Source organism: Topomyia yanbarensis, chromosome 2, assembly GCF_030247195.1.
Source record: "Topomyia yanbarensis strain Yona2022 chromosome 2, ASM3024719v1, whole genome shotgun sequence".
NCBI classification, from domain to species: domain Eukaryota; kingdom Metazoa; phylum Arthropoda; class Insecta; order Diptera; family Culicidae; genus Topomyia; species Topomyia yanbarensis.
The window spans coordinates 442,724,950-442,737,789 of record NC_080671.1 but is presented as its reverse complement, the minus strand read 5'-3'; the positions used below and the strand labels follow the sequence as shown (position 1 = coordinate 442,737,789).

Below are 12,840 nucleotides of genomic sequence, written 5' to 3'. Positions count from 1 at the left end.
TTTTCGATTTTCGATTTTCGATTTTCGATTTTCGATTTTCGATTTTCGATTTTCGATTTTCGATTTTCGATTTTCGATTTTCGATTTTCGATTTTCGATTTTCGATTTTCGATTTTCGATTTTCGATTTTCGATTTTCGATTTTCGATTTTCGATTTTCGATTTTCGATTTTCGATTTTCGATTTTCGATTTTCGATTTTCGATTTTCGATTTTCGATTTTCGATTTTCGATTTTCGATTTTCGATTTTCGATTTTCGATTTTCGATTTTCGATTTTCGATTTTCGATTTTCGATTTTCGATTTTCGATTTTCGATTTTCGATTTTCGATTTTCGATTTTCGATTTTCGATTTTCGATTTTCGATTTTCGATGTTCGATGTTCGATGTTCGATGTTCGATGTTCGATGTTCGATGTTCGATGTTCGATGTTCGATTTTCGATTTTCGATTTTCGATTTTCGATTTTCGATTTTCGATTTTCGATTTTCGATTTTCGATTTTCGATTTTTGATTTTCGATTTTCGATTTTCGATTTTCGATTTTCGATTTTCGATTTTCGATTTTCGATTTTCGATTTTCGATTTTCGATTTTCGATTTTCGATTTTCGATTTTCGATTTTCGATTTTCGATTTTCGATTTTCGATTTCGATTTTCGATTTTCGATTTTCGATTTTCGATTTTCGATTTTCGATTTTCGATTTTCGATTTTCGATTTTCGATTTTCGATTTTCGATTTTCGATTTTCGATTTTCGATTTTCGATTTTCGATTTTCGATTTTCGATTTTCGATTTTCGATTTTCGATTTTCGATTTTCGATTTTCGATTTTCGATTTTCGATTTTCGATTTTCGATTTTCGATTTTCGATTTTCGATTTTCGATTTTCGATTTTCGATTTTCGATTTTCGATTTTCGATTTTTGATTTCGATTTTCGATTTTCGATTTTCGATTTTCGATTTTCGATTTTCGATTTTCGATTTTCGATTTTCGATTTTCGATTTACGATTTACGATTTACGATTTACGATTTACGATTTACGATTTACGATTTTCGATCTTCGATTTTCGATTTTCGATTTTCGATTTTCGATTTTCGATTTTCGATTTTCGATTTTCGATTTTCGATTTTCGATTTTCGATTTTCGATTTTCGATTTTCGATTTTCGATTTTCGATTTTCGATTTCGATTTTCGATTTTCGATTTTCGATTTTCGATTTTCGATTTTCGATTTTCGATTTTCGATTTTCGATTTTCGATTTTCGATTTTCGATTTTCGATTTTCGATTTTCGATTTTCGATTTTCGATTTTCGATTTTCGATTTTCGATTTTCGATTTTCGATTTCGATTTTCGATTTTCGATTTTCGATTTCGATTTCGATTTTCGATTTTCGATTTTCGATTTTCGATTTTCGATTTTCGATTTTCGATTTTCGATTTTCGATTTTCGATTTTCGATTTTCGATTTTCGATTTTCGATTTTCGATTTTCGATTTTCGATTTTCGATTTTCGATTTTCGATTTTCGATTTTCGATTTTCGATTTTCGATTTTCGATTTTCGATTTTCGATTTTCGATTTTCGATTTTCGATTTTCGATTTCGATTTTCGATTTTCGATTTTCGATTTTCGATTTTCGATTTTCGATTTTCGATTTTCGATTTCGATTTTCGATTTTCGATTTTCGATTTTCGATTTTCGATTTTCGATTTTCGATTTTCGATTTTCGATTTTCGATTTTCGATTTTCGATTTTCGATTTTCGATTTCGATTTTCGATTTTCGATTTTCGATTTTCGATTTTCGATTTTCGATTTCTTTCGATTTTCGATTTTCGATTTTCGATTTTCGATTTTCGATTTTCGATTTTCGATTTTCGATTTTCGATTTTCGATTTTCGATTTTCGATTTTCGATTTTCGATTTTCGATTTTCGATTTTCGATTTTCGATTTTCGATTTTCGATTTTCGATTTTCGATTTTCGATTTTCGATTTTCGATTTTCGATTTTCGATTTTCGATTTTCGATTTTCGATTTTCGATTTTCGATTTTCGATTTTCGATTTTCGATTTTCGATTTTCGATTTTCGATTTTCGATTTTCGATTTTCGATTTTCGATTTTCGATTTCGATTTTCGATTTTCGATTTTCGATTTTCGATTTTCGATTTTCGATTTTCGATTTTCGATTTTCGATTTTCGATTTTCGATTTTCGATTTTCGATTTTCGATTTTCGATTTTCGATTTTCGATTTTCGATTTTCGATTTTCGATTTTCGATTTTCGATTTTCGATTTTCGATTTTCGATTTTCGATTTTCGATTTTCGATTTTCGATTTTCGATTTTCGATTTTCGATTTTCGATTTCGATTTTCGATTTTCGATTTTCGATTTTCGATTTTCGATTTTCGATTTTCGATTTTCGATTTTCGATTTTCGATTTTCGATTTTCGATTTTCGATTTTCGATTTTCGATTTTCGATTTTCGATTTTCGATTTTCGATTTTCGATTTTCGATTTCGATTTTCGATTTTCGATTTTCGATTTTCGATTTTCGATTTTCGATTTTCGATTTTCGATTTTCGATTTTCGATTTTCGATTTTCGATTTTCGATTTTCGATTTTCGATTTTCGATTTTCGATTTTCGATTTTCGATTTTCGATTTTCGATTTTCGATTTTCGATTTTCGATTTTCGATTTTCGATTTTCGATTTTCGATTTTCGATTTTCGATTTTCGATTTTCGATTTCGATTTTCGATTTTCGATTTTCGATTTTCGATTTTCGATTTTCGATTTTCGATTTTCGATTTTCGATTTTCGATTTCGATTTTCGATTTTCGATTTTCGATTTTCGATTTTCGATTTTCGATTTTCGATTTTCGATTTTCGATTTTCGATTTTCGATTTTCGATTTTCGATTTTCGATTTTCGATTTTCGATTTTCGATTTTCGATTTTCGATTTTCGATTTTCGATTTTCGATTTTCGATGTTCGATGTTCGATGTTCGATGTTCGATGTTCGATGTTCGATGTTCGATGTTCGATGTTCGATGTTCGATGTTCGATGTTCGATGTTCGATGTTCGATGTTCGATGTTCGATGTTCGATGTTCGATTTCGATTTTCGATTTTCGATTTTCGATTTCGATTTTCGATTTTCGATTTTCGATTTTCGATTTTCGATTTTCGATTTTCGATTTTCGATTTTCGATTTTCGATTTTCGATTTTCGATTTTCGATTTTCGATTTTCGATTTTCGATTTTCGATTTTCGATTTTCGATTTTCGATTTTCGATTTTCGATTTTCGATTTTCGATTTTCGATTTCGATTTTCGATTTTCGATTTTCGATTTTCGATTTTCGATTTTCGATTTTCGATTTTCGATTTTCGATTTTCGATTTTCGATTTTCGATTTTCGATTTTCGATTTTCGATTTTCGATTTTCGATTTTCGATTTTCGATTTTCGATTTTCGATTTTCGATTTTCGATTTTCGATTTTCGATTTTCGATTTTCGATTTTCGATTTTCGATTTTCGATTTTCGATTTTCGATTTTCGATTTTCGATTTTCGATTTTCGATTTTCGATTTTCGATTTTCGATTTTCGATTTTCGATTTTCGATTTTCGATTTTCGATTTTCGATTTTCGATTTTCGATTTTCGATTTTCGATTTTCGATTTTCGATTTTCGATTTTCGATTTTCGATTTTCGATTTTCGATTTTCGATTTTCGATTTTCGATTTTCGATTTTCGATTTTCGATTTTCGATTTTCGATTTTCGATTTTCGATTTTCGATTTTCGATTTTCGATTTTCGATTTTCGATTTTCGATTTTCGATTTTCGATTTTCGATTTTCGATTTTCGATTTTCGATTTTCGATTTTCGATTTTCGATTTTCGATTTTCGATTTTCGATTTTCGATTTTCGATTTTCGATTTTCGATTTTCGATTTTCGATTTTCGATTTTCGATTTTCGATTTTCGATTTTCGATTTTCGATTTTCGATTTTCGATTTTCGATTTTCGATTTTCGATTTTCGATTTTCGATTTTCGATTTTCGATTTTCGATTTTCGATTTTCGATTTTCGATTTTCGATTTTCGATTTTCGATTTTCGATTTTCGATTTTCGATTTTCGATTTTCGATTTTCGATTTTCGATTTTCGATTTTCGATTTTCGATTTTCGATTTTCGATTTTCGATTTTCGATTTTCGATTTTCGATTTTCGATTTTCGATTTTCGATTTTCGATTTTCGATTTTCGATTTTCGATTTTCGATTTTCGATTTTCGATTTTCGATTTTCGATTTTCGATTTTCGATTTTCGATTTTCGATTTTCGATTTTCGATTTTCGATTTTCGATTTTCGATTTTCGATTTTCGATTTTCGATTTTCGATTTTCGATTTTCGATTTTCGATTTTCGATTTTCGATTTTCGATTTTCGATTTTCGATTTTCGATTTTCGATTTTCGATTTTCGATTTTCGATTTTCGATTTTCGATTTTCGATTTTCGATTTTCGATTTTCGATTTTCGATTTTCGATTTTCGATTTTCGATTTTCGATTTTCGATTTTCGATTTTCGATTTTCGATTTTCGATTTTCGATTTTCGATTTTCGATTTTCGATTTTCGATTTTCGATTTTCGATTTTCGATTTTCGATTTTCGATTTTCGATTTTCGATTTTCGATTTTCGATTTTCGATTTTCGATTTTCGATTTTCGATTTTCGATTTTCGATTTTCGATTTTCGATTTTCGATTTTCGATTTTCGATTTTCGATTTTCGATTTTCGATTTTCGATTTTCGATTTTCGATTTTCGATTTTCGATTTTCGATTTTCGATTTTCGATTTTCGATTTTCGATTTTCGATTTTCGATTTTCGATTTTCGATTTTCGATTTTCGATTTTCGATTTTCGATTTTCGATTTTCGATTTTCGATTTTCGATTTTCGATTTTCGATTTTCGATTTTCGATTTTCGATTTTCGATTTTCGATTTTCGATTTTCGATTTTCGATTTTCGATTTTCGATTTTCGATTTCGATTTTCGATTTTCGATTTTCGATTTTCGATTTTCGATTTTCGATTTTCGATTTTCGATTTTCGATTTTCGATTTTCGATTTTCGATTTTCGATTTTCGATTTTCGATTTTCGATTTTCGATTTTCGATTTTCGATTTTCGATTTTCGATTTTCGATTTTCGATTTTCGATTTTCGATTTTCGATTTTCGATTTTCGATTTTCGATTTTCGATTTTCGATTTTCGATTTTCGATTTTCGATTTTCGATTTTCGATTTTCGATTTTCGATTTTCGATTTTCGATTTTCGATTTTCGATTTTCGATTTTCGATTTTCGATTTTCGATTTTCGATTTTCGATTTTCGATTTTCGATTTTCGATTTTCGATTTTCGATTTTCGATTTTCGATTTTCGATTTTCGATTTTCGATTTTCGATTTTCGATTTTCGATTTTCGATTTTCGATTTTCGATTTTCGATTTTCGATTTCGATTTTCGATTTTCGATTTTCGATTTTCGATTTTCGATTTTCGATTTTCGATTTTCGATTTTCGATTTTCGATTTTCGATTTTCGATTTTCGATTTTCGATTTTCGATTTTCGATTTTCGATTTTCGATTTTCGATTTTCGATTTTCGATTTTCGATTTTCGATTTTCGATTTTCGATTTTCGATTTTCGATTTTCGATTTTCGATTTTCGATTTTCGATTTTCGATTTTCGATTTTCGATTTTCGATTTTCGATTTTCGATTTTCGATTTTCGATTTTCGATTTTCGATTTTCGATTTTCGATTTTCGATTTTCGATTTTCGATTTTCGATTTTCGATTTTCGATTTTCGATTTTCGATTTTCGATTTTCGATTTTCGATTTTCGATTTTCGATTTTCGATTTTCGATTTTCGATTTTCGATTTTCGATTTTCGATTTTCGATTTTCGATTTTCGATTTTCGATTTCGATTTTCGATTTTCGATTTTCGATTTTCGATTTTCGATTTTCGATTTTCGATTTTCGATTTTCGATTTTCGATTTTCGATTTTCGATTTTCGATTTTCGATTTTCGATTTTCGATTTCCGATTTCCAATTTCCAATTTCCAATTTCCAATTTCCAATTTCCAATTTCCAATTTCCAATTTCCAATTTCCAATTTCCAATTTCCAATTTCCAATTTCCAATTTCCAATTTCCAATTTCCAATTTCCAATTTCCAATTTCCAATTTCCAATTTCCAATTTCCAATTTCCAATTCAACTTTCAACTTTCAACTATCAACTTTCAACTTTCAACTTTCAACTTTCAACTGTCAACTTTCAACTTTCAACTTTCAACTTTCAACTTTCAACTTTCAACTTTCAACTTTCAACTTTCAACTTTCAACTTTCAACTTTCAACTTTCAACTTTCAACTTTCAACTTTCAACTTTCAACTTTCAACTTTCAACTTTCAACTTTCAACTTTCAACTTTCAACTTTCAACTTTCAACTTTCAACTTTCAACTTTCAACTTTCAACTTTCAACTTTCAACTTTCAACTTTCAACTTTCAACTTTCAACTTTCAACTTTCAACTTTCAACTTTCAACTTTCAACTTTCAACTTTCAACTTTCAACTTTCAACTTTCAACTTTCAACTTTCAACTTTCAACTTTCAACTTTCAACTTTCAACTTTCAACTTTCAACTTTCAACTTTCAACTTTCAACTTTCAACTTTCAACTTTCAACTTTCAACTTTCAACTTTCAACTTTCAACTTTCAACTTTCAACTTTCAACTTTCAACTTTCAACTTTCAACTTTCAACTTTCAACTTTCAACTTTCAACTTTCAACTTTCAACTTTCAACTTTCAACTTTCAACTTTCAACTTTCAACTTTCAACTTTCAACTTTCAACTTTCAACTTTCAACTTTCAACTTTCAACTTTCAACTTTCAACTTTCAACTTTCAACTTTCAACTTTCAACTTTCAACTTTCAACTTTCAACTTTCAACTTTCAACTTTCAACTTTCAACTTTCAACTTTCAACTTTCAACTTTCAACTTTCAACTTTCAACTTTCAACTTTCAACTTTCAACTTTCAACTTTCAACTTTCAACTTTCAACTTTCAACTTTCAACTTTCAACTTTCAACTTTCAACTTTCAACTTTCAACTTTCAACTTTCAACTTTCAACTTTCAACTTTCAACTTTCAACTTTCAACTTTCAACTTTCAACTTTCAACTTTCAACTTTCAACTTTCAACTTTCAACTTTCAACTTTCAACTTTCAACTTTCAACTTTCAACTTTCAACTTTCAACTTTCAACTTTCAACTTTCAAATTTCAACTTCCAATTTCCAATTTCCTTTTCTTTTGTCCTTTTGTCCTTTTGTTCTTTTCTTCTTTCATTCCTTTTCTTCTTTCATTCCTTTTCTTCTTTCATTCCTTTTCTTCTTTCATTCCTTTTCTTCTTTCATTTCTTTTCTTCTTTCATTTCTTTTCTTCTTTCATTTCTTTTCTTCTTTCATTCCTTTTCTCCTTTTGTCCTTTTCTTCTTTCATTCCTTTTCTTCTTTCATTCCTTTTCTTCTTTCATTTCTTTTCTTCTTTCATTCCTTTTCTCCTTTTGTCCTTTTCTTCTTTCATTCATTTTCTTCTTTCATTTCTTTTCTTCTTTCATTCCTTTTCTCCTTTTGTCCTTTTCTTCTTTCATTCATTTTCTTCTTTCATTATTTTCTCCTTTTGTCTTTTTTCTACTCCTTTTTCTTCTTTGTATTTTCTCCTTTTGTCCTTTTCCTCTTTGTCTTTTTTCGGATTTTACCTCTTTTCTCTTTTTATCTTTTTTCTACTCGTCTTTCTATCTTCCTACTTTTTCTCTTTTCGTCATTTTCTTCCATTTATGCTTTATCTCATTTTGTCCTTTTCATCCTTTTTCATATATTGTCCATCTTCGTGTTTTGTCCTTTTGCTCCTTTTGTCCTTTTTTCTTTTGTCCGTTTATCTTTTTCGCCTTTCGACTTTTTTCCTTTTTCATCTTTCCTTTCTTCTTTATCTCTTATCGCTTATTTACCTTTACTTTCCTGCCACATTCTTCATTCATCACTTTTCATTTTGATCTTTTCCTTTTCACTTTCCTCTTTTTAACTCGCACTTTTAACTGCACAATTTTAAATGTTGAATCATGAATTCCAACTTTTTTTACTGAAAACCTTTTTTCCATTCAACTCCTAAACTTTTTTACATTAGTTTCTGCAACGAAAGATTGCGTGACCGTCTCGGACAGAGAACAGAAAGTGAGCTGACTTTTGACTTCTTCTCCCGGTTGTCCCTTCAAACTTTTTTTTACATTTTATACCGATTTAATCAGTGCAAACTTTTCTCTTCTATTATCTGCTTCCAGGTCTGGCTCCGTTTGTCCTCCGTGGCGCCTGTCCCCAGTGTACACCGACCGAGGTGACCCAGATCAAGAAAACTTTGGCCCACCTGCAGCGAAACTTCCCCGCCGAATGGAACAAATTGGTGCAGACGTACGCCGGTTGAAACGTCGTTTCGGGAATGCTAATTTCAGTTTTTGAAATCGCCGTGATTGCCATCGGATCATGGTTTTGTGAATATTTTATTTCTAAACTTTTCAAAGATAAACTATTTTTCTAAAAATTTTACTGCAAAGAACGATAATAGATTGCCACTTTCAATAGACTACAAGTGCGGATCAGATTTCCTGTATCACAATCCCCGTAACTAACCAGAAAAAAAATTCTTTGAACCACTCACCTATAATTACGATGACAGGGATTTTGTTTCAGAAAATGGAAACATTCATTCTTAATTAGCCGTATTGCATTGTCACAATCCATTTCATAAATCATAAACCCGCAGGGCGGGGAAGGGACACTGACGATGGCACAAAACAATAACCAGAAACAAAAGGAACAGGCAAGCATTACACGCAGCAAAATATAAAAAAAAACCCTTTTACCCACATGTGTGCACTGCAAAACAAACAACAAAGGGTTGCCCCCTTCCTCAATCAACACCAGCCTACTTTGATTGTAATTGTCATCATCGTATCAGTTTATGGCTAGGGTTTGTGCAAAAGTCAAAAACGGCATACCTAACCTAGATTAAGCTCAGATTTTTTCTCCTGATTCTGCACAAGCCCGAGTGGTTCTGTTTGTGGAAAACGATGACACACGTCGCCAAACCGACCACCCCATGAACCAACCACCAAACGGATCTAGTCAAAGCAACCAGCATCAGAAAAGCAGAAATGGAAACAATATCTTCGTATGCATCCCCGGGAGGATAATCGTCGTCGCCTACTGTGCGCCGTTCCAAAACCCAACCGTACCTACCGACCGACCGCGTTCCCCATTGTCGGTGACTTCTTTTGTTGTATTTATTCACCATCGTGTAACTCTGGGGGTATTAGCAAAGGCTTGCAATGAAACAAAACAACAGAAAAACACATTCATTCACGTGGGACCTGCTGAACAGGGGGCCGGGAGAAGAAACAAGAGAGAAAAAAACTGCTGGAAACTGAAAAGTTAAATTACTTTCAACCTACGGGACTTGATCCGAGGAAAGTGCGAGGCAGAAACTAGTTGGGCTTTGTCAGGAAAACACCATCCGCCACCGTTTTGTTCTGGTGAATTAGAAAACTAAAAGTAGAAAAACTATCCTCGGGAGTGCACTTTGGCAACAGAACTCTGCCAAAATAGAAGGGGGGAAAGATGCCCGTGGTGGTGGTTCCGAACAATGGGCTACGGTACATTTGCTGGTACCGGGTTGACGGGATCAAGTTTGGTGCTTTGATTAAAACAAAGCTGTTGGGATTAATGCAGGCAGCGGAGGGAAATGACGATATGAAAGCTGTCAAATTTGGCTAAAGAGTTGCACTGCATTCTTGTGTAGCTTTTTATTGTGGTGAAGATATCCGCACGGCAGTCCTTACATTTCATTAACTGGTAGAAACATAATAGATGGGACTAGGAAGATTATAAGAAAAGATTACTTGATATTACTCATTGTGCTTTCGTCGCACCTCTTTCTATCGCCTTACGAGTTTTCCACCGCTATCTCGGAGCCTCATTCGATCCATAAAATGTCACAACCTTTGAGCCATTTGGCTCTTCTCTTGCTTTTCGTCTCCATCTATTATGTCGCCATTTAGCTCTCTCTCGTCTCAGTTCAGCTGCTCATTTCATGAGCCATTTAGCTCCTGTTTCCGTGAGGCAATTCAGCTCCCAGCCTTATCACGATCTACTCGGATAGTCCACGGTTGTGAACTCACTCTACTCTGACTGAGAGTTCCTCGACGGCGGAATTTCTCTCCATATCGATGTCTGTTTCGCGAGCCAATCAGCTCCCAGCCGATTAGCATTCCACCCTACTGTGAATTCCTCGGCGGTGGGTTTACACCGATCCCGATGCTTGTTTTCGATATTTTGTTTCGCCATTTAGCTCCCCAATTCGTATTAAAATAGAACTCGCCAGCCGATGTTTTTTCTAAGAATCCGAGAACTCTCCTGAATGCTGTTTCCCGCCTCGACACAGGCGGATTCGGCAGGTGTGCTTGGTAGCAGGTTGAAGGAAACTTGTACAGAGCGGATCGTTTTTTCCAAGGCAACTAAGATGATGTCGCCCATGTAGACGAACACGTAGACTCCTTTGGGTAGTTAAGCGAGTCTTGAGTTCATTCTAACAAGGATTAGCATTATTGTAAGCACTGATCCTTGCGGGACTCCGTTGGTCTCCCAGAATTCGTCCCACCTTCCCAAATCACCATTGAAACCATCGAGGAGTACCCTTTTCCTGACCGGGGGTAGATATCTTATCATAGAGCCTACAACTCGTATTTCCGGTGCAGGTACATTTCGAAAATGCAATAGCAAACTAGGTCTCAATTCTTCATCCGTGTAAAGAGATTTTTGTGGAAGCATGGGCCACTCCTCTTCTGCCTGCCTCAGGAATGCGGAACTTTTGAATCACCTGCTTTCCGAGGATAAATCAGGATGCTCGGCCATCTGGTCCCGTCATCAGCCCCATTGTATCGTGTTGGAGCCCATCTCCATTTGACGATCCGTGGACTCCCAAATTTCGCTAACTCTCGATCCGACGAAGGCACTATACCGTTTATGATGGGCTCGCAACCAGCAAAGAACATTTCGCGAGTCTGTCCAGAACGTTCTTTAGGAGATCTTCATTTTAAGGCTTCTTGTAACGTTTGCTGCCAGTCAGCATCCAAGAACCGCAGCCTGCAGTTCCAAACGTGGAATAGATGTGTATTTTAACGTCTTGGCTGTAACCAAAGAGCACTGAATCTGGTCAATATCCGCAAATCGCAGAAACACTACCGCTGCCATGAAACTTTCACTGGCATCGACAAAAATGTGCAATTGCATTACATCAGCTTCTGTGGACGTTGTAAACTGCCGGTGATATCTCGGGATACGCAGGTTCTCCAACTCTGGCAGCAGACGCAGCCAGTCACGCCCTCCCTCGTACAGAATCGTGGGGATAGCGCCACACCTCTTGAAGCAAGATTTTCAGTAGAACCCAGAAGTGATCAATGAGACCAAGATGATCGTCCGAAGTATCTCCCGTTTGGGTGAAGCCAGAGTGGGCGCGATGCGTAACGCGACGCGATGCGATGCGATGTGAACTGCGCGCGATTTCCAACACGACATGATAGCCAGAGTGAACGCGACTGGAAGCGATGGTCATATGCGTTATACGTAAACCAAAATTGCGTTAAAGTGTCGAACGGATGTCGAGCTGAAAAGTTTTTGTGAAAATGAGCTCAGACGAAAAATATTTCATGTCCGAATGCGAACGCGACAGACAGCTTCAGATCTTCGGCAAGTTGCTGATCGATGAGCGTCAACTCTGATCCATCGTCTAAGAATGCGTGACACCTTATCTGCATCCCCTTTCCAAATAGTATTACCGGTAGGTAACGGAAGGAGCCGGGACCTGTACTGGATTGGTGAGTATTAACTGTTACCCGTTATGATAACAATTTAGCACTGGGTGGAAATATACCATTTATTGGGTATACACTCCGTAGTATGCTCACCGCTGTTCAGTACCGTTCACTTGTTCTTGTAAATTTTGTTCATTTTCGCGTATGTGAACGGTTTTGTTCGTGCAGCTAGGTTAGATAATTTTTGTTAAACAGCAGCAGGGCGGACAAAGGTTCCCCCTGGGAAGTTTACTGCGGTAACTTCCGGGATCGTTTACGGCGAGTAGACGATCCGGCGATTCGTCGCCAGCGTCGCTAGGGAGGTTCCAACAAAGGAGCCAAGCTCACCTTCCTGGCTAAACGCCAAGGACCTCTGCCGGAGCAGCCAACGGAACCCGGACAAGTACGCGGCCGTTGTTGTCCCGGCCTGCCTGTCGGAGGAAACCGTCCGCCTTCCCGCCAACGTTAGCAGCAACGGACGGAAACGACCAGCAGTGGAGAGTGGTAGAAGAATAAACGGTAAAATTAAATTTTATTTGTTTGTTTACTTTTGTTGTGAAACGAAAATCCGAAATTCTGTAGAAGCACCTAGGCCACCCTGAAAAGAAGGGCACGCCGGGCAAACAAGAACCCGAGTAGTGGGCAAACTCCATCTTACATTTGGCGCACAGCGCAAAACACACTGAAAACAACATTTTCCTGTTTTGGAATTTATTTTTTACTGTGTGGGGTGCTTCTACTAAAATTGAGGATTTTCGTAGAACAGTGGTGAGGTTTCTTCCACAATATTGTTCCGCGGTCGTATTATTTATTTATTTACATTTTTTTGGCATATTCATTTGATTTTTGCCTTTCTCATGTAGAAAGGTTATGCAATCA

At 35.0% G+C, this 12,840-nt stretch overlaps 1 protein-coding gene across 1 annotated transcript in view; it reads left to right on the top strand.

Annotated features, from left to right (window-relative positions):
* Positions 1 to 8,702, top strand: part of LOC131685655 (putative odorant-binding protein A10) — a 43,432-nt gene extending 34,730 nt beyond the window's left edge. Inside the window, exon 4 of the mRNA XM_058969524.1 lies at positions 8,398 to 8,702. Within this exon, the coding sequence (XP_058825507.1) occupies positions 8,398 to 8,537 (140 nt within the window). The 3' untranslated portion in view covers positions 8,538 to 8,702. The remainder of the gene's footprint in view (positions 1 to 8,397) is intronic.
* Positions 8,703 to 12,840: the final 4,138 nt, after the last annotated feature.